Raw genomic sequence first — 21,675 nt, 5'->3', positions numbered from 1 at the left:
GAGTAAGAAGTGGGAGATGGAGTTCAATACAAAAAAGTGCAGTATAATGGAATTTGGAAAAAGCAAAAACAGAATAACAGGATCATATAATTTGGGAGAAGAAGGAATAAAAAAAGTAGAAAATGAAAAGGACCTGGGAGTCATTGTTATGAATAATATGTCACCTGAAAAACATATAAATAAGATTTTTGGAGAAACTTATAATTCAATAAGAACAATCAAAGTGGCATTTACATACCTGGATGAAGAAATGGTGAGGAAAATCCTAATCACCCTGATAAGACCAAGATTAGAATATGCAGCAACAATATGGTCACCAAGTACAAAAAAATGTATAAAAAAAACTTGAAAGAATACAAAGAGCAATTACAAAACTGGCACCAACACTCTCAAAACTATCATATGAAGAGAGACTACAAAAACTTGAACTACAGACACTAGAGCAAAGAAGAGAGAGGAGATTTGATAGCTATTTACAGAATCATGAAAGGCATAGAAATTACTGATAGAGAGAATCTGATAAAATGGGATGACAGAAATACAAGAGGACACGGAAAGAAAATAAAAAAAGACAGCTATAGAAGAGATTTGAAAAAGAACAGCTTTCCACACAGAGTAATAGACAGTTGGAACAAGTTAGATGAGAAAGTGGTGTGTGCAAAAACAATACATGAATTTAAAAATTGTTTAGATAAAATGAGAAATGAAGACGGGACCCCACGAGCATAGCTCCCCTTCCCGTAAAATACAACTAGGTAAATACAACTAGGTAAATACACACACAAAAAAAAAAAAAAAAATTATGAGACATTTCTACAAATCATAATAATTGATACCTACAGATCTTTTCAAAGTTGAATAAATATATACGTAATTTTGCCTATAGTGTTTAACAAATTTTAAGTGTATGATGCCTTCATTTTCATGGATTAATTATTTTGTAAAAGGTTTCTGGAGCCATACAACTACCCTGAAAGAGTTGCAGGTTGCCAACCACTGGTCTAGGTACTTCATTATGACATCTTAATATCTACAGCCAATAAATGATTCTACCTGTAATACAAATCTTAGATGCTCCCATAGCTTTTGCAACCAGCATAGAAACAAGGCCTATTGGTCCAGCACCACAAATCAGGACCACAGACCCCAGTTTAACCCCTGCCCTCCTGCAAGCATGGACTCCAACACTTAGGGGCTCACAGAAGGCCCCTTCCTCCAATGTAACATGGTCAGGAAGCCTGGAAAATGAGAGGACATACTTAAAGGATAAGCACGCCACATATGTACTACTTTGCATAAATGTATGGTAAATCACATCTAGAATTTTTTTTTTTTTTTTTTTTTAATTTACCACATTGATTAAAGATACCAAGCTGTTTCTATCTCTACTCTGCCCTAACATCCATCATCTGCAAAAGAATTACCACCAGCGCCATCTTCCGTTGTGACATATTGCAAAGTTGAATATGTCACTCAACACAAATGGAATATTTCTCAGAGTGATAATGAAAATTCTACTTCAGGCAAAAGTAGGTAGGGAGATAGATTTATTGGTAAAAGGATACACAGATACAAAAATACAATGTATAAAACTGCGAGGATAACACAATAAATCATATGAAATTTATTTCCATTGTGGTCCTGTTAACCCTTTTGATACAATGACACCTACGTAGGCATCATGAGGAGCGAGTGGGAATGTAAGGATGTTGGTGTCTTGATATTTATTTTATAGTTGTAGCTGAGTCATCCCATATTATGTGAACTGGCCTGATCATGTTTTCTGTAGTTATTAACATTCAGAGTGAAAGAGAATGATTAATACAGCTGTAACTTTATATTTCATATAGTGAGTATTGTGATGCATCATCATGCATCAGGCAGCTAATGCTGCCTACAAGATTTTGATTCGTATTGAAGAGGTTAAGGAAATCTGTACATTAGAAAGTGATAGGGAGCTGAACTGGTCACAATCTATCTAGGCACATACCCTACATCATGGCAGAGGCTGGAAGTGCCAGCAAATCCCTTCGGCTTAGATCTATAGGCATCAAGCCTTTCTACAGGAATGGAGACGTGGTGGCATAGCTAAAGAAAGCGAGTTGGTGTTTGAATTGATAAATGTCGGGAATGTGGTGAGCTTTATAACACTCAATTTGGAAGGCAATACATTAACAATCTACCTCGTGTCTGTGACAATGAGATATTTCAACTGAGGGCAGAGGAGCCACTTTGCAAGAGACTATGGAGAGATGCCAAGGCAGACATTGTGTTATAATTGTGGTGAATCAGGGCATACTGCAACACATTGTGACCAGGGAAATTGATGTGGAGAGGTTGCTGCACCAGTGTTTGACCCCATGATATAGAAAAGGCGTTCCCTGATATTATTCCAATCATGGAGGTCCAAGTGGGAGGGAGGAAGACGATTGATTGATTGATTAATTAGAGTGGGCAAAAGCCCGGCACAGGGTCGTTAGACCATTCGTGCCATGGGATAAAATAGATAACGAGGTTAAAATATTAGATTCTAAAAATTAAAAAAAACTACAACGTTATTGTCTGACTAATTATTAAAATAATTACGAAATATATACGAAGCCTAGACATTAAGTAGCGAACTACAATAGAAGTAAGATTACCAATACATAGGTATGACACAGTTAAGATTAAATATAATAGAATAAATTAACGTCTTTTAAAAATCCTACACGGGGTTGTATCATGGGTGTAGCACCAAGCATCTTACGGAGGTCAGGAGGGAGGCCCCACTTCCGCCGCCAAGGCTCGTAGTATCTGCACTCGAGCAGGAAATGACGAACGGAAAAGGGAGAGCCACACCTCTCGCAAGAAGGGGGAATCCGGGGAAGAGAGAATAAAAATTCGTGGGTTATCTTTGAAGGAGTGTCGTGGGTGGTGAGAATTTGAAGAATTAATTAGAGTGCCGCCCCCCGATGGGGGACGGCTTAAGTTGGCCATCATGGGGTTTACGAGATTCGCGTCCCATAGGAGTTTTTTGAGGTAAGGTCTTGGCTCTCTGGTCTCTTTCTTTCGGTCTTTGTTCTGGTGATTTAGAAGATGGATCGGGATTAGGAGGCGGTTGTTTCCTCGACGGATCTGGCGTGGTTTTGATAGGGTGAGGCTGTGTAAGCTTTTTATTGGATTTGGGGGACACTGAGGGAGGAGGCTGAAGGGAGGTGTTGGAGGGCGCGGTCTTGGATGGGCGGTCGTTCGAGTCGCCGTCGGGCAGGGGTCGTTTCTGGGGAAGCTTCTTGCCGGAAAGGGCAGGGGGATGTTTAGGTAACTGCGGGAATGATGGAAGGTCCAAGAGCGAAGTTGTGGAGTTGCTTGGGCTCTTCATCATAACGTCTTCGGTGTCAGGAATCTCCCCATCCTGCACAGACGACGGGGTGGAAATGGATGTCATCTGGGGGAAGTCACTCATTGATGAAGAGAGTTTGCGCTAGATTGAGCCATTGGGGGCTGAGATTTCGATTGTCCCGAAGTGGGGTGCTTTTTTTCAAAGGATGGTGTGGGCGATCTATAGACCTTAGTTGAAGATTTTGATGACTTGCTAGGCTTAGTGTTGTTCTGGGGCAATTGTGACTTACTGGCTTCAGGGCGCTTCTTCGGTGATCCATCAGAAGACATTACGGGTCGAGAAGAAGGATTAACTGGATCCAGAGTGCCAAGATTGGGTGTATTTGTCAGATGTGGAGGGGGAGAATCAAGTATGAGATTACTGTCGGTGACGCGAGATATGACACGTTGGGAGGTCGACTGGCGGGGAGGAAGACGAGCAAGCAAATTAGTGGATACCAGCTGCTTGACCACAACTGTAACAGCCAACTTTGTTGATGGATTTAGAAGGGAAGAGATAGGTCTACTGATAGTCAATGGAAAGGAAGCAAGATACAAAGATTCTCAGGAAGTCGAAATAGTGGTGGGGGGCATCCTGTTAAGACTGAGGGCACTTGTCCTCAGAGCGATTATGGACAGAACTGGGGTGGTGGTAGGGATGGATGTAATAAGACAGCTGGGCGAAGTTAATTCTATTGATGACCAGGTGAAGCTTGATTGGGCCAATGGCCAGAGGAACAGGAACAGGAATCACCGAGCACCAGCAAGGGACACAGGAATGATGGCGAGGAGAGAAGAGAGCAGTGTTACTGTAGAGCGTGATCATGATGAAAGGTACCTGCACAGGAGGCACTTGATGAACAACGTGGATAGAGCCGTGCCTTGCACAATTGAGGATGAAGACTTCCTCACTACATTCAACGGCCTCAGCTGGAAGGTGGAGTGGCATCTAAAGGGAGGAGTGCCTATGTTGAGCAACAGAGTCGGTTTCTACGAACATACTCTCAGAGAGGGAGTGTGAGAAGATTTTGATAACGAAGTGCAGTGGTGGATTGAAGAAGGCACCCTGAGGCTTTGGAGGGAGCTGGCAGAGAACGGAGTTTTGCCACTAATGGCAGTAGTGCAGCCGACAGAGTAAGGTTCGTCCTGTCCTTGACTTCAGGGAGTTGAATCCTTTTGTGAAATGTCATACAGGCAATGATTTCGTGGATGTGTGTAGCGAGACTATCTGTAGGTGGCAGCAGATGAATGGGACATCTACAAATTGTGGATCTGAGGGCAGTGTACCTGGAGGTTTATGTAGCAGAGGAGCTGCGGCAGTACCAACTAGTAAAATATGGGGGAAATATATTGTTTAACCAGACTGCGATTTGAACCATGTTCAGCCCCACGGATTATGACGAAGATCTTGAAGACAGTGCTGAAGTAGGATGAAGTGGTTGAAAAGGGCATGGATTTATATATTGATGATGTAGTAGTGGATGACACCATCGTGCCAGTGTCAGAGGTAGTAAAACAACTATAGATGGAAGATGATTCCTAAATGATAAACTTACTTGAAGCAAAAGTCAGCAGCATGTTTGTAAAATTGACACAGGTTGCCATCATCAGGTGGAGTAGAACAGAAGAAGATGTCAGGGCATAGGTTATATTGGCCTCCTTTGCAGAATTCACACATGCGACATGGTACCCCAGGTTCAATGGCCACGCGGTCACCTGAGGAGTAAAAACAACGGAGTTGGGCTAAACCAAGTGCGGATCACAAGAACATAGAATTTCGTAAGCAATAACTGAACTTTAGAAAAGCTTAAGGAAGAAGCTGACTCTGAGAAAGTATAAAGTTGATATCTAAGGAAAAACAGACAGCAATCAGTTTTTGGAATTTGATGTGGAAGAAAAAAATAAAAAAATAAAAACAAAAAATAAATCTTTCAATTCATTGCCCTGGCTCACTCTTGCAAGAAAATCATGGTCATTAATTTAACCCACAACTCACTTTGTCAAGAGATTTTGTGGAAGGAGTCTTGGGCAGTGTTAGGTTAGGTGTAGTTCAAGGGGCTCTCTGTCCCCTTTAAAATGATTGCATCTGAGGTAATTGGTATTTGTTGCCATGACAATTTTGGTAACCTGACTGTAGGCATGGCAGAGCAATTCTTCCTTGTCTTAGGAGCAATTTTTCTGTTGTGCTGATTTCTTGAGGTTTGGTGAAGTATAGAATTTGGCTGTCTATTGTGTAGTGCATGTTTTGTGATCTGTATGTATAGGCATTTTAGTTTGGACATGACATGGGGTACTGAGGATGTGTATGGCCTGGACTTCAGATCCAGATTATAAAAAACTAGATAACACCTTTGCTTGCAAGTTTTAAACCTGAAATGATGTACATCTTATTCCTCAACAATAACATACCCATACAATTTCATTACTATTTTATACTCAACTTTTCATTCAAATCAGATTCATTAGATTGTCATTATTGAAAGTATCAAATTAATGTAACATACCTGTGCATGTATATGATGCAATACTCACAATGCATAATAAACAATGTACAACCTTATATACATGCATATACCAACAGCTTTTTCCCCCTTACAAGGGAGGTAGCCAAAAAACAAAGGCATAAACTCCACCCCCAGCCATTCCATCCCCACATACTCCAATCACATCCACCCCCTTCCCTCCTGGATGACAGGTAATCCCTGTATCTCACCCACTGTCCTGAGTCAGAAGCAGTGTCGCACGACACAGCACATCCACAGCAAGGCCACTTCATTAAACTGGCAACCCCCCTCTGCAGAAATGGGGAAAACACGGAGAAATCCCTTCGGGCTGCGTCAATTTATTTTTCACACATACTCCCTCACCCTCCATCCTCAATCCAGTCCCCCTCATGCATCACATCATCATCCATACACAACCCTTCTCCACTCACCCCTATCTTCTGTTCTCTCCTGTCCTTCTTCAACAGACATTCCTCTCTTTCCCAATGCCCTTCTTACCCCATCCATCTCATCCTTGGTTTCCCCCTCATGTTCACTCCTTCCACCTCTGCCTTCCACACCTCTTTTACTAATCTTTCTTCATTCTTTCCATGTGTCCAAACCATCTCAATACTCTTTCATCAACCCTATCTCCCAACTCCCTTTCCATCCCCGTTCTTCTCCTCACCTTGTTTCTCACTCTCTTCAGCCTAGTAACCCCTATCATACTTCTCAGACACCTCATCTCAAACACATTCAAACTCCTCCTCTCTGCCTCTCTTATGTTCCATGTTTCTGCCTCATACAGTACTGTTGGCACAATCACTCACAATCTCCTCTTAGCATCCATTCCCAAATGTCTATTTCTCACTACACTTTTTAATCCCCTTTCTACATTCTACCTCCACCTCCACTCCTCCCTTTCCTGTTATATTTACACCCAAGTATTTAAAGCTATCCACTTCTTCCAGTCTCTCCCTTAATACTCACTTCCAATTTGCTGCCACATTCTCCCCTTTTACATATATATACACACAAAAAAGGCAACAACCAAACTGGCATTGAGGTCACTAAACAGGGTAGATTATATTGACAGATGAGATCTCTTGACTAAAGATAGGAGGGCTTTAAGAGGTCATGAGAACAAATTAAGGAAGAATACATGTAATAAAGATGTGAAATACGGTTTTCCATATTGATGTATAAATATCTGGAATAACTTAGAAGATGATATAGCCCAAGCTCAAACAAAACATGAGTTCATATCTATGATCATTCTAATTGGAAATCAAGGATATAAATCAAGTTGAAACTATACATGAATTTTGGGCTAGGTATGATTAAATTGGAGAGGAAACAGGACACAATGAGCATTGCTTCTTTCCTGTACAAGAATACAAAGAAAAAATGGGAAGAGGACTGGGGCAAAATTAAAATATTTTACTGGAATGGTAAATCAGTGAGAAATTTGTAAGTAAATTACCCCCCCCCCAAAAAAAAAAAAAAAAAAAAAAATAGAATAAAAATAAATAAATAGATACATGAATAAAAAAGGGGAAAAGAAGCAGATAAAAATCTTTAAAAATTCTTATACAAATTTAGATGGTTTATTATCAGCAAAATTAAAATTACATGATTATTTATGGGATAATAAACCATATTGTGCTTAGTTACAACAGTTATAGGAAAACATAGAATTCAAATAGGCAAACATAAACATAAATTATGAAGAAAGGACATAACAGAAAGAACTGGAGGAGTGATGATAGAGGTAAAAAATTGCATTAAAGTGGGTGGAGAAGTAGAAATGGGAGAAGGTATGGCTGTAATTATGAATATTGAAATAAAAAACAAAGAGGGTAGAACAAGAGACATATCAGTGGCATACATCACTCCCAAGACAAGAGAATGGAATAAAGCAGAATACAACAATCTAATCATCAACACAAGCAATTATAAGTGGTTATAGAGAAAAGTGAAAATCCCCTATGGGTGATTTCAACTGTGGAGAAGTAATCTGGGAAGAACAGGAGACAGAAGGTAAAAGAATGTTGGGACAATATATTAATGAATAAGGCCATGAACAATGTAATGACCCAGTGGGTAAAAAAACAACATGATACAGTGGAGGGATATCTCCTGATTAAAAACATGAGGGCTTTAAGAGGTCATGGAAGTAAATTAAGAAAGACCACATGTCGAAAGGATGTGAAGAAATACAGTTTTCTATATAGATGTATATGTGAAATAACTTAGGAGATATAGCCCAAGCTCAAACAATACACAAGTTCAAATCTAAATATGATAATTAGAAATCAAAGATATAGATTAAATTGGAACCATACATGAATCTGAGTCTAGATATGTTAGAAAATTAGAGAATAGGAGACGCGACCCAACAAGCATTGCACCTTTCCTGTATACCACAATTAGGTAAATACAATAAACCTACATGACTGGGTCTGATCCTAACTAAAGAATAAGTGATAGAAATACTAGATTACTGATACCCATTATGTAAGCAATCATGTGGTTTTGTATTTTGTGCTGGAAGCTGAGAAAACAGAAAAATAATGGAAGTATACAGACAAGGAAGATCTTTCAAAGGCAAACTTTGACAAACCTTAACATTTTAAAGATGCACACTGGGAAGAATTTTAAAAAACTACAAATATTGGTGTCACAGAATCATGGATAAACACATCCGTCTGGGACTTTTTAGCAGAAATTGACTTATCAAGATACTTTGTCTTCTGTTATGACAGAGAAAATAGGAATGGTAGCAGAGTTTTACTATGCATTAAGACTAGTCTTTATGCTAGCACTAAATCTAATGTTGCTATCAACAACACTGATATCATTTGTGTAAAACTGCATAGTATACACAGTACAATTGTGGTTGGATTACTATATATACCACCTAGCCAAACTAAAGAAACGTTACATAATCAATAGATGAAATAGGATACTACCATATGAAACCACAATTTTTGGCAACTTTAACTTGCCAGTACAAAATTGGGGTTGTCGGCTGACACATCAATCAGGATCATACTTATACAAATGTTTATTTGAAAGTGCCCTTTACCAACAATTAGCCAACATGTGGTGATCAACATTTTGGATTTGATTTTAACAACTGACAATAAGCTTGTGAAAAATCTAAACAGTGAACCAGAATTTAGTTCAAGCAATCATGGAATATTACATACATATACCAAAGGCTTTTTCCCCCTTACACGGAGGGTAGCCAAAAAGAAAAAGGCATAGAAAATACTCCCACCCATTTCATTTCCCATATATTCCACTCCCCTCCACCCTCCTTCCTATCTTGGCACCTCCTGGATGACGGGTCATCCCTGCATCCTGTCCATTGCCCTGGGTCAGAAGCAGTGTCGCAAGACACAGCACATCCACAGCACATCCATTCCTAGATGTCTCATTACACTTTCTCATTACACTTTTTAATCCACCAAGGCATTTACTCGCTTCTCTCAATCTACATTCTACCTCCACCCCCACTCCTCCCTTTCCTGTCACATTTGCACCCAAGTATCTAAAACTATCCACTTCCTCCAGTTTCTCACCCTTAACCACTTCAGTACGGGACTTAAATCTCGCGGGCAGCAGCCAATGCCAGCCGTATGATGTAACGTAATAATATTCGCATCATAAAATATAGTCGCCGCTTATATCGATCGTTCTCTCTTTCACCCGCGAATTTTGAAAACCACAGAGAATGGGATTCAGGGCGCATTTGGGAGAATGTAAAAACACAGGGGCGACTACAATAAATATAATCAAGACGCCGATATGGCAGCGTCGCGAATCCACTTGCTCCTCATGACGCCTACGTGTGCGGCACCGTATGGAAGGGGTTAATGCTCACTTCCAGCCTACTGTCACTCTCTCCCCTTGTACATCTCATCACCTTACTTTTGCCCACATTTATCTTCAGCTTCCTTCTTTCACACACCTTCTCAAACTCTGTCACTAACTTTCTCAATCCCTCCTCTGATCCTGCTACAAGTGCAGTGTCGTCAGCAAACAACAGCTGGCTCACCTCCCACTTTTCTCCATTTTCTTTAATCATCTCCAACTCCTGACCCACTACCCTTGCATTCATCTTTTGCACCACCCCATCCATGTAAAGATTAAACAGCCAGGGAATATTAACATTCAATATTAATCTAAAACAATATAATGAAGTTATCAGTCTAGAAAAAGTTATTGATTACAGCAGGACCAAGTTTGATCATTTCAGAAGGAAACTGGCAGTTGCAGATTGGAGTATAATTAGTTTGAGTGATAATATCAATGAAGCATGGGTATTGTTCACTTGTGCATACAATAAAGCCATTGAACACTGTGTTCCCTTTATAAATAAATGTTCATGATCCAATGCAAAGCCAACATGGATGAATAAGGAAATTGAAACAAGTCTCACACAAAAGATGTACCTATTGTAAATATATTGCAACAAAAAAATCAAACTAATAGACTACCTGCATGAAGCAAAAAAATCAGAGCAAGAAAGGGTTCAAGGAATATACAACTCACTCTAGTAAGTCATATCCAATAGAATTTTATAGCTATGTAAATAAAAAGAAAGTAATTATTTCTAACATTGGTAATCTCGTATTACAAAATGGTGAACATACAAATAATGATATAAAACTGGTCTGCATCTTAAATAATCTTTTCAGATCTGTTTATACAAATGAAGATAATAGCAGCTCTCAGAACAATATCTGTACTAATGATAAGATAAAAGCTCATTTTTCTTTTCATGAAGTTGAAGTTGCACATTAGACTGATAAAATAAAAATAAATACAAGGCCAAGACCAAACAAGATCTTCCCAGGGATTTTAAAAGAAGCTCACTATGAAATTTGTAAACCATCAACAATCTAATTCCATAAATAACTTAAATTACCTCAAGAATTGAAATTGTCCAATGTCTATCTATATACCAAGGGCTCTTTCCCCCTTATAAAGCAGGTACATATTCCATTAAATTTAGACACTAATTTTCAAAGTGGTTACATTTTAATACTTCACAATACAAAAATAATTTGAACTGAGTAATATATTTCTTACATAAAATCTTAAACAAAAAGATATCTGACAAGGTTATACTGGTGTTCGTAATTCTGTACCTCCTGCAAACTTGCATTTAGTTTTTTTCTCAAGAAGAAAAGTACTGATGCCATTTCTATCTAGGTTACTAGAAATTCATGCTAAACAATATAGCATCCTATCCCAAAGCCTTCTGACAGAGTAATGTTTAGTTTTCAAGAAATATCTGATTTATATGTCTTGAATAGACCTTCCTCCTGTATAGAATACAAGGTATTTTGGTATATGTAAATATGGCAGTGGACAAGGTGCAGGGATGAACCGTCATCCAGGAGGTGCTAAGATAAGAGGGAGGGTGGAGGGGTATGGAGTGTATTCAGGGATGGAATGAATTTATGCCTTTTCCTTTTTGGCTACCTCCCTTGTAAGGGGGAAAAAGCCTTGGTATATGTATGTATGTATGTATATAAATATATATAAGATCAGTTTGAAGTTTTCTGCCTCTGAAAGTATTCATTAAAATCCAATTTCAACAATGTTATATCTAATGTACCTGGTTTAAGGTTCTTGACATTCTGTCCACACTTGACGACAGTTCCTGCAGCCTCATGACCCAGCACCATTGGAGCCTTGACTACGAAGTCACCAATGGCTCCTTTCGTCAGGTAATGTACATCTGAACCACAGATTCCAACCTTACCCATACGCAGTAAGACCTCTAAAAACAGAGACAAAAATGTATTAGCATTCAGATGTGATGAGTCAAATAAAAGTCCATCCAATCCTCAATTTAACAGAAAAAAGTGGGTAGCATCAGTCCAATAAATATAATGACTTCAATATGTTTCCTGTAATTCAATATACTTACCAAGGACTGTGAAACTGGGTTCTTGATGTGTATGATTGTAAAATGGGGGGACTCGGAAATTCATTCTTAACCACTGGATTTTGTTTCTTGCTTCCAAAATACATTAATTGGGGGGTTCCATTCAATAAAGGACCAAGTGTATACTCAATTAAATGGGCTACAGATCAATGAAAGGTCTTCTGCAATGAATCATCAGAGAACCATTTCCCCAGCACCCACCTTCAAAACCTATTGATACTTTCATCTGGAGGTGCAGTGCCAAAGGAATAACAATGAGTCCCAGGACTGCGACCCAGATTTCTATCAACTCTATTTCCTGATTACTTTTTCAAATAAGATAAACAAATTGTTGCCCGTTCCCCACCTCCTCCTCCTCTTGTTGACTGGTGACAAAACAGATCCACACTAATTTAGCGCTAAACCAAGTCTGGCATTTCTTCCTACTAACACATTCCTCATAAATCTCAACCAACAAAGATTTCAATGAGATAGTGCCACCTAAAAAACAGTAATGGTGGTAACAGACACAAATAATGCTTTTGACAGTTTCCATCCTGTCAAAAAAAAATCATAGAAACTGAAACCTAACAACGACAAGAAACTATTTAAAAAATTTCAAACCAGCAGAGTGCAAAGTCATTGAGCAACCACCTACCAGGGACCAAAAGGTCATACAATGGGGTCATCTAAGTAACAAAGCTAACACCAATACTATTCCCCATGCTAAATTCAGAGCACATCAGAGCTCTCACCTATGTAGATGAGCAAACAATATTAGCCCAACACAACTACAAAATGGCAGCCAAAAGCATACAAATTTACCTCAATTAACTAGAAATTTAGTTGATACAAAACATCTCCATCCCCAGAGGTTCTGTGTGATAATGCTTACCTGACTCAAACAAATCCAAAAGACACTAAGCAATTAGATAATATGGTGAGTTTCTCACAATGTACCTAGTACATAAAATATTGGACCTCACAACTGACTCGTATATAAATTCATTTTCAGTCACATCTTTTCTAATCTCAATGTTAAAGTTCTCTTTCCCTGAGAACTTCCATGACTTGCTGATCACCTAATTTGCTATGGGTTGACTTAAACTTTATTTTCATCAGACATGAGCCATTCCTCTTATACTGACCTAACCTAAACACCTTGGCAATCTGATTTGTTGCATATAAAGGTAATTTTCCTGGACTTTTGCATCTCACAATCCTGGCATACCTTCCATGAAGTAATATGGTCTTTCCACCAGCCAAAAATTATGATATATCTGGACTTACCAACTACATCTCTGATAAGATATTTATTCATTTATTTATTGAGAGAAGCAAGTAAATGCCTTGGGGGGATTAAAAAGTGTAATGAGAAACAAACATTTGGGAATGGATGCTAAGAGGAGCTTGTATGATGGAGTGATTGTGCCAACAATACTGTATGGGGCAGAAACATGGAACATAAGAGAGGAAGAGAAGAGGAGTTTGAATGTGTTTGAGATGAAATGCCTGAGAAGTATGGTAAGGGTTACGAGGATTGATAGAGTGAGAAACAAGGAGGAGAGTGGGGGGTGGAAAGGGAGTTGGGAGATAGGGCTGATAAAAGAGTAGTGGGATGGTTTGGACACACAGAAAGAATGAGTGAAGAAAGATTAGTAAAAGAGGTGTGGAAGGCAGAGGTGGAAGGAGTGAACATGAGAGGTGACCAAGGAGGAGATGGATGGATGGAGTAAAGGGGGCATTGGGAAAGAGTCTGTTGAGGAAGGAAGGGAGAAGACAGAAGATAGGGATGAGTGGAGAATGGTTGTGTATGGATGATGTTGTGATGCATGGTAGGGAGTGGGTGAGGGAAGGGGGGAGAAGGGAGTATGTTTGACTGATATTTTGACGCAGCCCGAAGGGACTTCTTCCCATCTCTTTTTCTGCATGAGGAGGGATGGGCAGGAGAGGTTGCCAATTAAATAATTTGGCCTTGCTGTGGATGTGCCATGTCTTGCTATATTGCCTCTGACCCAGGACAGTGGGTGAGATGCAAAGATGACCTGTCATCCAGGAGGAGCCAAGATATTAGGGAGGGAGGGGGATGGATGAGAGTTGATTATGTGGGAATGAAATGGGTGGGAGTGGATTTTATGCCTTAGTTTTTTGGCTACCTCCCTTGTAAGGGGGAAAAAGCCATTGGTATATGTATTCATTTTATTAATTTAATATATTTATTATCATTATCTACTTTTTTTTTTTTATAATAAACTTTACTACTCTTTCTTCTAGCCCAACCTTTTTGGCTTAAATCTAATCTTGGCTTAAATCCAATCTTGGCCAGGCTTGGTGCCCCAAAATGTGAATACATGTAGTTTTGCGCCCTAAAACAGTAGTTTTCAGGTTTATGTATCATCAAAGCAGTGCTGCAGCAAAGATATAAAGCAAACTGATGAAATAATTTTGGGATAAATATTAGAGAGATAAATTCCCTTTTAAAAAAAACTAGATGAAATTTGTATGGTTGGTTTTGGACAACATGAAGGAGGAACATCCCTAAGATAAGCCAAATTGCACACTTTCTCTACAAGCCCACAATGTTCACCAAATTCAAAATCATATTTTCAATGGTGTCCTTGTTATTTCTTAGAGTTTTGAATCTGTTTTTAATTTCCAACTAAAATTCCTTCTTGTCTTTAACCTTCACAAGGCTTATTTTCTTTTTCAAATTCAGTTTATTTCTCTCACCTCTGATACTAAATTTTGCTGTGCGGCCCAAGATTCTATGGTTGCTACCTATATTTACTTTATCTATGACCATAGCATTGCTAATGATTTTGCTCTCATCTCCTAATATAAAGTCTATTTTGTTCTTTGTTGTTTCATTTAACCTTCTCCAGGTACATTTACTACCTACACACTTTTGAAAGAAAGTGTTCATTATTCTCATGAATTTCTCTGTAAAATTGATCATTTCTCTCACCTACTACAAGCTTCCCAATGCATGATCCATCTATGATCTTCTCCACTAAGGATCAAAGTCACCTATTACCAATGTCTAGTTTTTTTTTAATTCATCACCTGGCTATAATCATCATAGGACTCAATTTCATCATCTGAACTCTGAAGTTGGTGTATAAACCTGCATTACTTTTAGTGTGTACCTTTTACACAGCCTTATCACATTCCAAGCTACCTTATTTGATAAACTACTTAACTTCACTACATTACAGGCAACCTCTTAAGTTTATCAAGATTCCCATTCAACTTGATGTTTCTTTTTCAAATTGGCTCTATAGGTATATATTTCCCTTATTTACATGAATTACAGTTTTACTTTCATCAATCTTACATCAATATTCTGTACCTTAAAAAATTAATTAAATTATATGTGACAACTGGCAAAGTTTCAAACACCCTGGATTTCTCCAGGCCCCCATGTTGCAGGACCACCACTACCAGGTACTCATCATTGGTCCCAATGGATTTCTACAGAGAATCATGTACTATCAGTATAGTCCCAAACTTACCATTATCTCCAGGTGTTGGGATTGGCCTCTGCTCCTGAAAGAAAAAGATTTCCAAAAATGAAAATATGTATATACTAAATAGAAATACTTACTAAAACTTTCAGAAATTCTTGCCACATTTTTTCTAATTTTTTTCTGAAGTGACCCGAGTAAGAGATTACATTCCCACAAGATTAGATGTGTTACTAACCAAAGAGCCAGATATCATCAGCTCAATGAACTACCTTTACCTAATCGCCCAGTGGCAGAAGCCCTCTTTTATACACAACTATCTTTTCATTTTCTTACAGACATTCTTCCCCTCCCACAAAAACCAATCCCGCACGAGCTGGTGGTCTTACATAGCTAGTCCACTAGTCCACCTTTACCCAATAGGAAAAAGTGACCATGTAGCAATTGAATTTCAACTGGAGGATGAGGATACAGAGCCAAGGAATTAACTATACAGGCAAGGGATACTCAATTTTTGGAAAGCAGATTATTTGGGTTGAAAAAGAATTCTTTGAAGAAGCAAACTGGGAGGAATTCATGAATACCACAGGAATAAGGAGGAAATGGGAAACCTTTCTTAACATTTACAACTGGAAAGTGAGGAAGCATGTGCCAAAGACTAGTGGAACATAGAGGCAGAAACAAGACTGGTTTAACAAAAATTGCAAGACTGCAAAAAGGCCAGGGACATGACCTGAGAAAAATAGAGGAAGAGAAGAAACAATAAAACAACATTTTACAGACAATCTAAGAATAACTATACAAGAATTCGCAGGGAGGAAGAAAGCAATTTTGGGTACGGTGTAGTTGATAAATGCAATAATGAACCGAAACCGTTTTACAGGTTTATAGATAATAAAGACACAGGGAAGTAATCACCAAGTTAATAGTGGGTGGTGAGGTCTTTGAAGAGACCTAAGCTCAGCCAGGAGTAATGTCTGAATGTTTTATATTGGTTTTCACAAAAGAGAACACTTATTTGGAGGAATGTTAGGGGAGCAAAAAAAACAGATTTAGAAGATATAAATGTAGAAGTAAGGGAAGTGCTTAATCTCTTAGGATCATTGGATGCAACTAAAGCTTCAGAACCTGACAGTCTGTGACGTGGCCTTAACACATGCCATAAAATAACTTGACCCCCAAACAATAAAATAATGCACTGTGGAAATTGAATGTTTTTTTTAGTTGTGCACACCTACGCAATATAGTATTAGAAAATTAAATATTAATTTTGGAAATTATAATACATGAATGTAATTTAATTTGGATGCAGGTAGAAACAACTTCACTGTGTAGTTAATGAATGGAATAAACTTCCTGCAGAAGCAGTGCAATGTAGTTCAGTTCGAAGCTTTAAGAATCATTTAGATAAATACCTAAGCAAGATGCTGTAATGCCTATCATTTTTATATTATTTGTTTATTTTTATCATTTGCCCATTTATTATTGTTTGATTCTAATTTATTATTAGTTATGTCAATTCATTATTATTTACTATTACCTGTTTATTATTTAACTATACCTATGCATTTATTTATATTATTTATTATTTACATTATTATAGTTTTTATTTATTCATTTATTTGTTTATCATTATTATGATTTTTCGCATCCGACCTAGATATGGACCAAAAGGTCTCCTGTCGGCATGCTCCGCCTATGTAATCCTTTTGTAAATCCTTTGTGATGTGCAATTTTCTTGGCGGAAAAAAAAATGCTACAAGCAAATCTACTAACAAACAAAGACGCTATGATACGGTAGAGACGCCATGTTGTCATCAGTCTAGTCCAGTCACTCTCAGTTAAACGATGACTTTCAATTTGTGGACCGGGTGTTCTCCAACTCCAGGTGACGTTAATAAGCGTCGTTACAAAGACAACATGGCTTCCTTGCACATTATGAGAGAACACGGGATTATGTCGTCGTCTGTTAATTGCCCGAGGTACAATAACAATCAGGCCGTCAGCATCCGTGACGACGACGACGACCAGAATGATCTTTAGAATTTGAGATATAGAATTGCTAAATCTAGGTTAGGTTACGTAGGTTAGATTAGGTCGGTTATGTTAAGTTAGACGAATTCATCATTCTTTCATTTCTTCGACCTCGGCATCTATCAAAATAAACATGGCGTATCATTCAACCGCCGCGACTTCGTTCGTTAGTAAATCTGTTTTTAGCAACTTTTCTGTTATTGATTTCCGCAAAGAAAATCGCATATTACGTTGATGTATTATAATTTACAAAATTAATAATTAATTTTCTATTGCTATATCGCGTAGGTGTGCATTTCTAAAAATTTACCTCGAGTTTTCACTGGCTGAAAAACGCGATTTTTTCCCTTGGTCGTTCGCCCGTTGCACATACACGTTCAGTTCGGCACATGCGTTGGCAAATTAATGTAAAGCATGCTCGACTTGTCGAGCAACTTGTGTAACAACTGAGTGAAATGCCCATGCCAGCAGGCGTGTAGCTGCGGCCGAAGCTGTCACATTCGGAGAAATGCAGGATTCGAACCCACAACTAAATGAAAGCGAGACCAGCATGATTCCGATTATCCCAAAACGCACACAAAATATACTTTGCTAAACAAAACTTTGTATATATCCATGACTCAGTAACGTGGCTATTTTATTCCCGCAGTTGTTATACAACATAATTCTAAATTTGGTTTTGTCGATAAAAAAAAAAAAAAAAAAAAAAAAAAAGAGGGAGGGGCGCACTAATACATTCCAGGAAACTTATGGACCTATTCATCACACAAACCCACAACACCATTTTTTCCTTATATTCAAGTGTCAACGTATTTTATAGAAAATCATGCCGTATTTTCAGGTGTTTAGATTTTGTTCATTAATCCGTTCAACACGGTGACAGTTCAAAGACTTTATCCTGGCAAAGACCAATCGAATGTTACGTTTGACTGGCGTGACTGGGGTCTCGATTGATCGATGGACCGTTCATCAGGCTGGTGATCCCTCCCTTATCCCACCCCCTACTAGCTATAAAACAGGAAATGGCAACGATAATGTCGTCTCTCATTTTACTGTGATATAGTTTAATGCTAGATGGTGTGGAGATGTTGTTCTTGCTTGAACATTATTTCTCTTACATTCCATCTTTCACCAGATTATATGCAAGCATAATATATGGTATAATCTGAATCCATGAATGAATTCGCTGTCGTTTCCCGTGTTTTCGATCATGTTAAAGTTAGGTTACGTTTGGCTTGGTTGTTTTAGAACCTGAATTGAAATACCGCCAAATATTGGCTAGAATTTCCTAAATACCGCCATACAAATGGTGTTCCTGTTAGACGTCCCCTCATGTTTTAAGATATATTTGACTTTTCTTCAATAACTTTTATTAACGGGCCCCACCCCCCAGATATGAAGGTGTCTGCCTTAATTAATTCATCAATAAAATATATAATATTCTCGGGTGAAAGGCATTTGGCCACTACACTCAAAGCCAAACTTGAAAATTGATGGTCGTATCTATTTGTCTAGTTTCATGTTATAATTCCTTGATTCTGCCAGGCCTCTCTTCCGAACTCTACATTTTATGCATTTACAACTTCCCTTGGCAAGTTGTTCCACATATCTACTTTAGCATGTTTTTGCAGTCTTGTTATGTAATGGTTACTTCTAATTTCATACTAATTGAAAATAAGCCACTCGACACGACAAAACTACACTCCAGCATAGCAACAGAAAACGTACGTTGCAAGTAAGCTACAAATATTTAAGCTACAAATATATTTCTCAGTTGACAGTTAATTACACCAATAGCATATAATGCACTGTTTCTTTCCAATACGTTACTCTGTACGATGCATACATACTTACCAAACGGAGGTCATTTTTCGCATGCAGAACTGCAGACAAGTTACCCTCTGCCATGACTGTATCTGAACTCACGACTAGAAGTACGAACTACGAAATTCGAAGTTTTCTATCAGTAGCATCTCAACTATTTTTAGACTTCTTTTATAACCCCCAAAATGTGATAATTATGCAATACAACTTTTACTATACACATCTAAATATTTTTACTCTTTCCTTCTGATAAACACAATTATCTGGAACAAAAATATTTAGTCTGTGATATGAAAAAATTATATTGTCCGAATACCATCAAAAGTACGCAGCAGACACCAAGTCTTGTTGCGAGGCGCCACCTGTACTTAAAGTTACCAGTGACCGTCACATGACATTGTCGATCAAGGAGCACCAACTTCCTATATCTCCCGCCAGCCTCACTATATCGTATGTGCCATTATCCATTCTCCCCCAACGTAGTTTATGACGCTAATCATGATTTGTATCGTCTGCCCCTCTTGCTCTCTTCCCTTCCATTCTTCCAAGTAAACAATCTCTATCTAAATCTCCATACCACAGTATATGTCCCAGAAGAAAAAAATTAACTGTCTCCCCTTAATATCTTATCAGATTTCTCTACACTCCGGCATTTCAGAGAATTCTGAGCATTCATCTGTAAACCCACATTTCTGTGGTTTTCGATTTCTTGCTGTATTATTTGATTCTCCATGTCTCGCATTCATAAATCGACATCTGGACAGTGGGGTTGGACAGATCCACCAGAATGGAAACCACTGTGGACTACCTTCCTGAAGCCAGCGTTTCCTCTCGAGAGCTACTATGCTGTGGATGTAAAAAAGGCTGCAGAGGTCACTCCAACTGTAACAAGGCACCCTTGAGGCCTGCGCTCTGTCAGTGTGGAGGCGATTGCGCTGCCTAACCAGTGACACTTGCATGTGTTGAATGCATGGTTGAATAAATTACCCTGACTTAAATCATATATGTGTGTTACTGCACAGGGGGTTTGGGGAGGGGGGGCATTAGGCCATGCTCCCACCCCCAGGATCTATGCTGGTGCCCCCAAGTGACAAAATAATGGAGTAAAGTTTTTATATATCTAATAAAATCAAAGCTTCTATGGCGCCCGTCTTGTGTGCCCTCCCCCCCCCCCAGAATAGCTATCTAGATCCACCTCTGTGTTACTGAGCAACTCTTTTAGATATATTTTATTACTACAATAAAGAATTTAAGAATACAAAAGCTTTAAACCACTTGAGTCCTGTAATGCTGAAGGTAATGTCCACATTTATGAAATTTATAGTACTTACTGGTGGCCATTTTTCAAAATGGCCGCATATGCTTCCTGGGCAGGGTTCGAGATGGCCCTATATCTGAAAATCTTCATAAGGGTCTACTCTAACATCCTGCCAAATTTCATGCCTTTAACCCAATTTGAACAATTATGTCATCCGCCTGACTAGGAACCACGCGCTACTTATGAACCCTTGGTCTAAGTGTGCCACATTCCAATAATCTTGCTGTATATAATAACCAACATTGTTCCACTATATGGCATGCAATATCACAAATCATCTTGCTGTATATGATAACATCATGTTTCACTATATGGCATGCAATACCACTAAAGAACAAAAAATCACGTGGTTGTAGAAATATCACAAGAAGGAAAATACACGGTTGTAGAAATTAAGCTAGACGTAACCATTGGAAAGCAGTATCATGTAAGGAAGTTTTGTCTTTTTGTCTTGTAGTTTTGGTATTAATACTATGGCCTGTCTAGGTACTCGCCGCAAGGTGAGAAGTACATGTGAAGTTTCTTTGGTATGTTGGAATAACTGGTTGTGAATGAAGTTTAAAATCAATGTAATCAGTTCGACCATACTCATCTTCCCCTTACCGCCTTCACTTCCACCAGGATTTGTCAACCTGCATTTTTTAGCATGTCCTCTGTACCTGACTCCCTCCTACCCCCTTAATTTCTTTCCAAAACCTCTTTTCATTCTTTAAAAAAAAATGTCATACTCCTACACCATTTAACATCTGCTTTCCTCTTTGCCTCTTTTTTTCTTGTTTTGCTTCTCTCCTTTTCTTGTACATCTCATATGCTTCCCGATTCCTATTTTGCAACTAATCAACGTATGCTCGCTTCCTTCTGTTCTACTACCATCTTCACCTTATCCTATCACTCACTACCTTTCTATTCCCTCCTCCCCTCTTGTTCCGCATACCATCTTTGCACACGTCAATTCCTCCTTGAAACAAACCAATTCCTCTTCTACTACCACCTTTACCCTTTATTGCCTCCCACACTTTCCTCAGCTACTCCTGGTATTCTTTCTCCTTTCCTTCTTATTCGAATTATTAACTCTAAATACTTCTCTACCTTCCCCCTTTTGCTCTTTCACTATTTTCCACTCTCAGCTTCCCTTCTACCAAAAAAAAAATATATGACATTCCCCCACTCTCCCCTAAAAACATGGACATCCAGAATTCTTTCTATCCTTTGGATAATAATACATAGTCCATCATGTTTTACCAACCA

At 38.5% G+C, this 21,675-nt stretch overlaps 1 protein-coding gene across 2 annotated transcripts in view; it reads right to left on the bottom strand.

Annotated features, from left to right (window-relative positions):
- LOC143034576 (sorbitol dehydrogenase-like) overlaps window positions 1-19,407 on the bottom strand; it is a 30,319-nt gene extending 10,912 nt beyond the window's left edge. The window contains exons 1-5 of one of the 2 annotated variants that reach the window (XM_076200836.1): window positions 19,140-19,407; window positions 15,300-15,333; window positions 11,476-11,640; window positions 4,917-5,076; window positions 1,054-1,238 (exon numbers count right to left, since the gene is read on the bottom strand). In XM_076200836.1, coding sequence (XP_076056951.1) covers window positions 1,054-1,238; window positions 4,917-5,076; window positions 11,476-11,640; window positions 15,300-15,333; window positions 19,140-19,193 — 598 coding nt within the window. In that variant the 5' untranslated portion in view covers window positions 19,194-19,407. Of the gene's footprint in view, window positions 1-1,053; window positions 1,239-4,916; window positions 5,077-11,475; window positions 11,641-15,299; window positions 15,334-17,595; window positions 17,618-19,139 lie in introns of those variants that run through there. The other variant, XM_076200837.1, reaches the window with a different exon arrangement.
- Between the last annotated feature and the right edge of the window lie 2,268 nt (window positions 19,408-21,675).

This window comes from Oratosquilla oratoria, chromosome 17, assembly GCF_046742065.1.
Source record: "Oratosquilla oratoria isolate Oo_2021 chromosome 17, ASM4674206v1, whole genome shotgun sequence".
Lineage (NCBI taxonomy): Eukaryota > Metazoa > Arthropoda > Malacostraca > Stomatopoda > Squillidae > Oratosquilla > Oratosquilla oratoria.
Note: the sequence above shows the minus strand (reverse complement) of the source record. Positions and strands in the feature narration are given on the sequence as shown.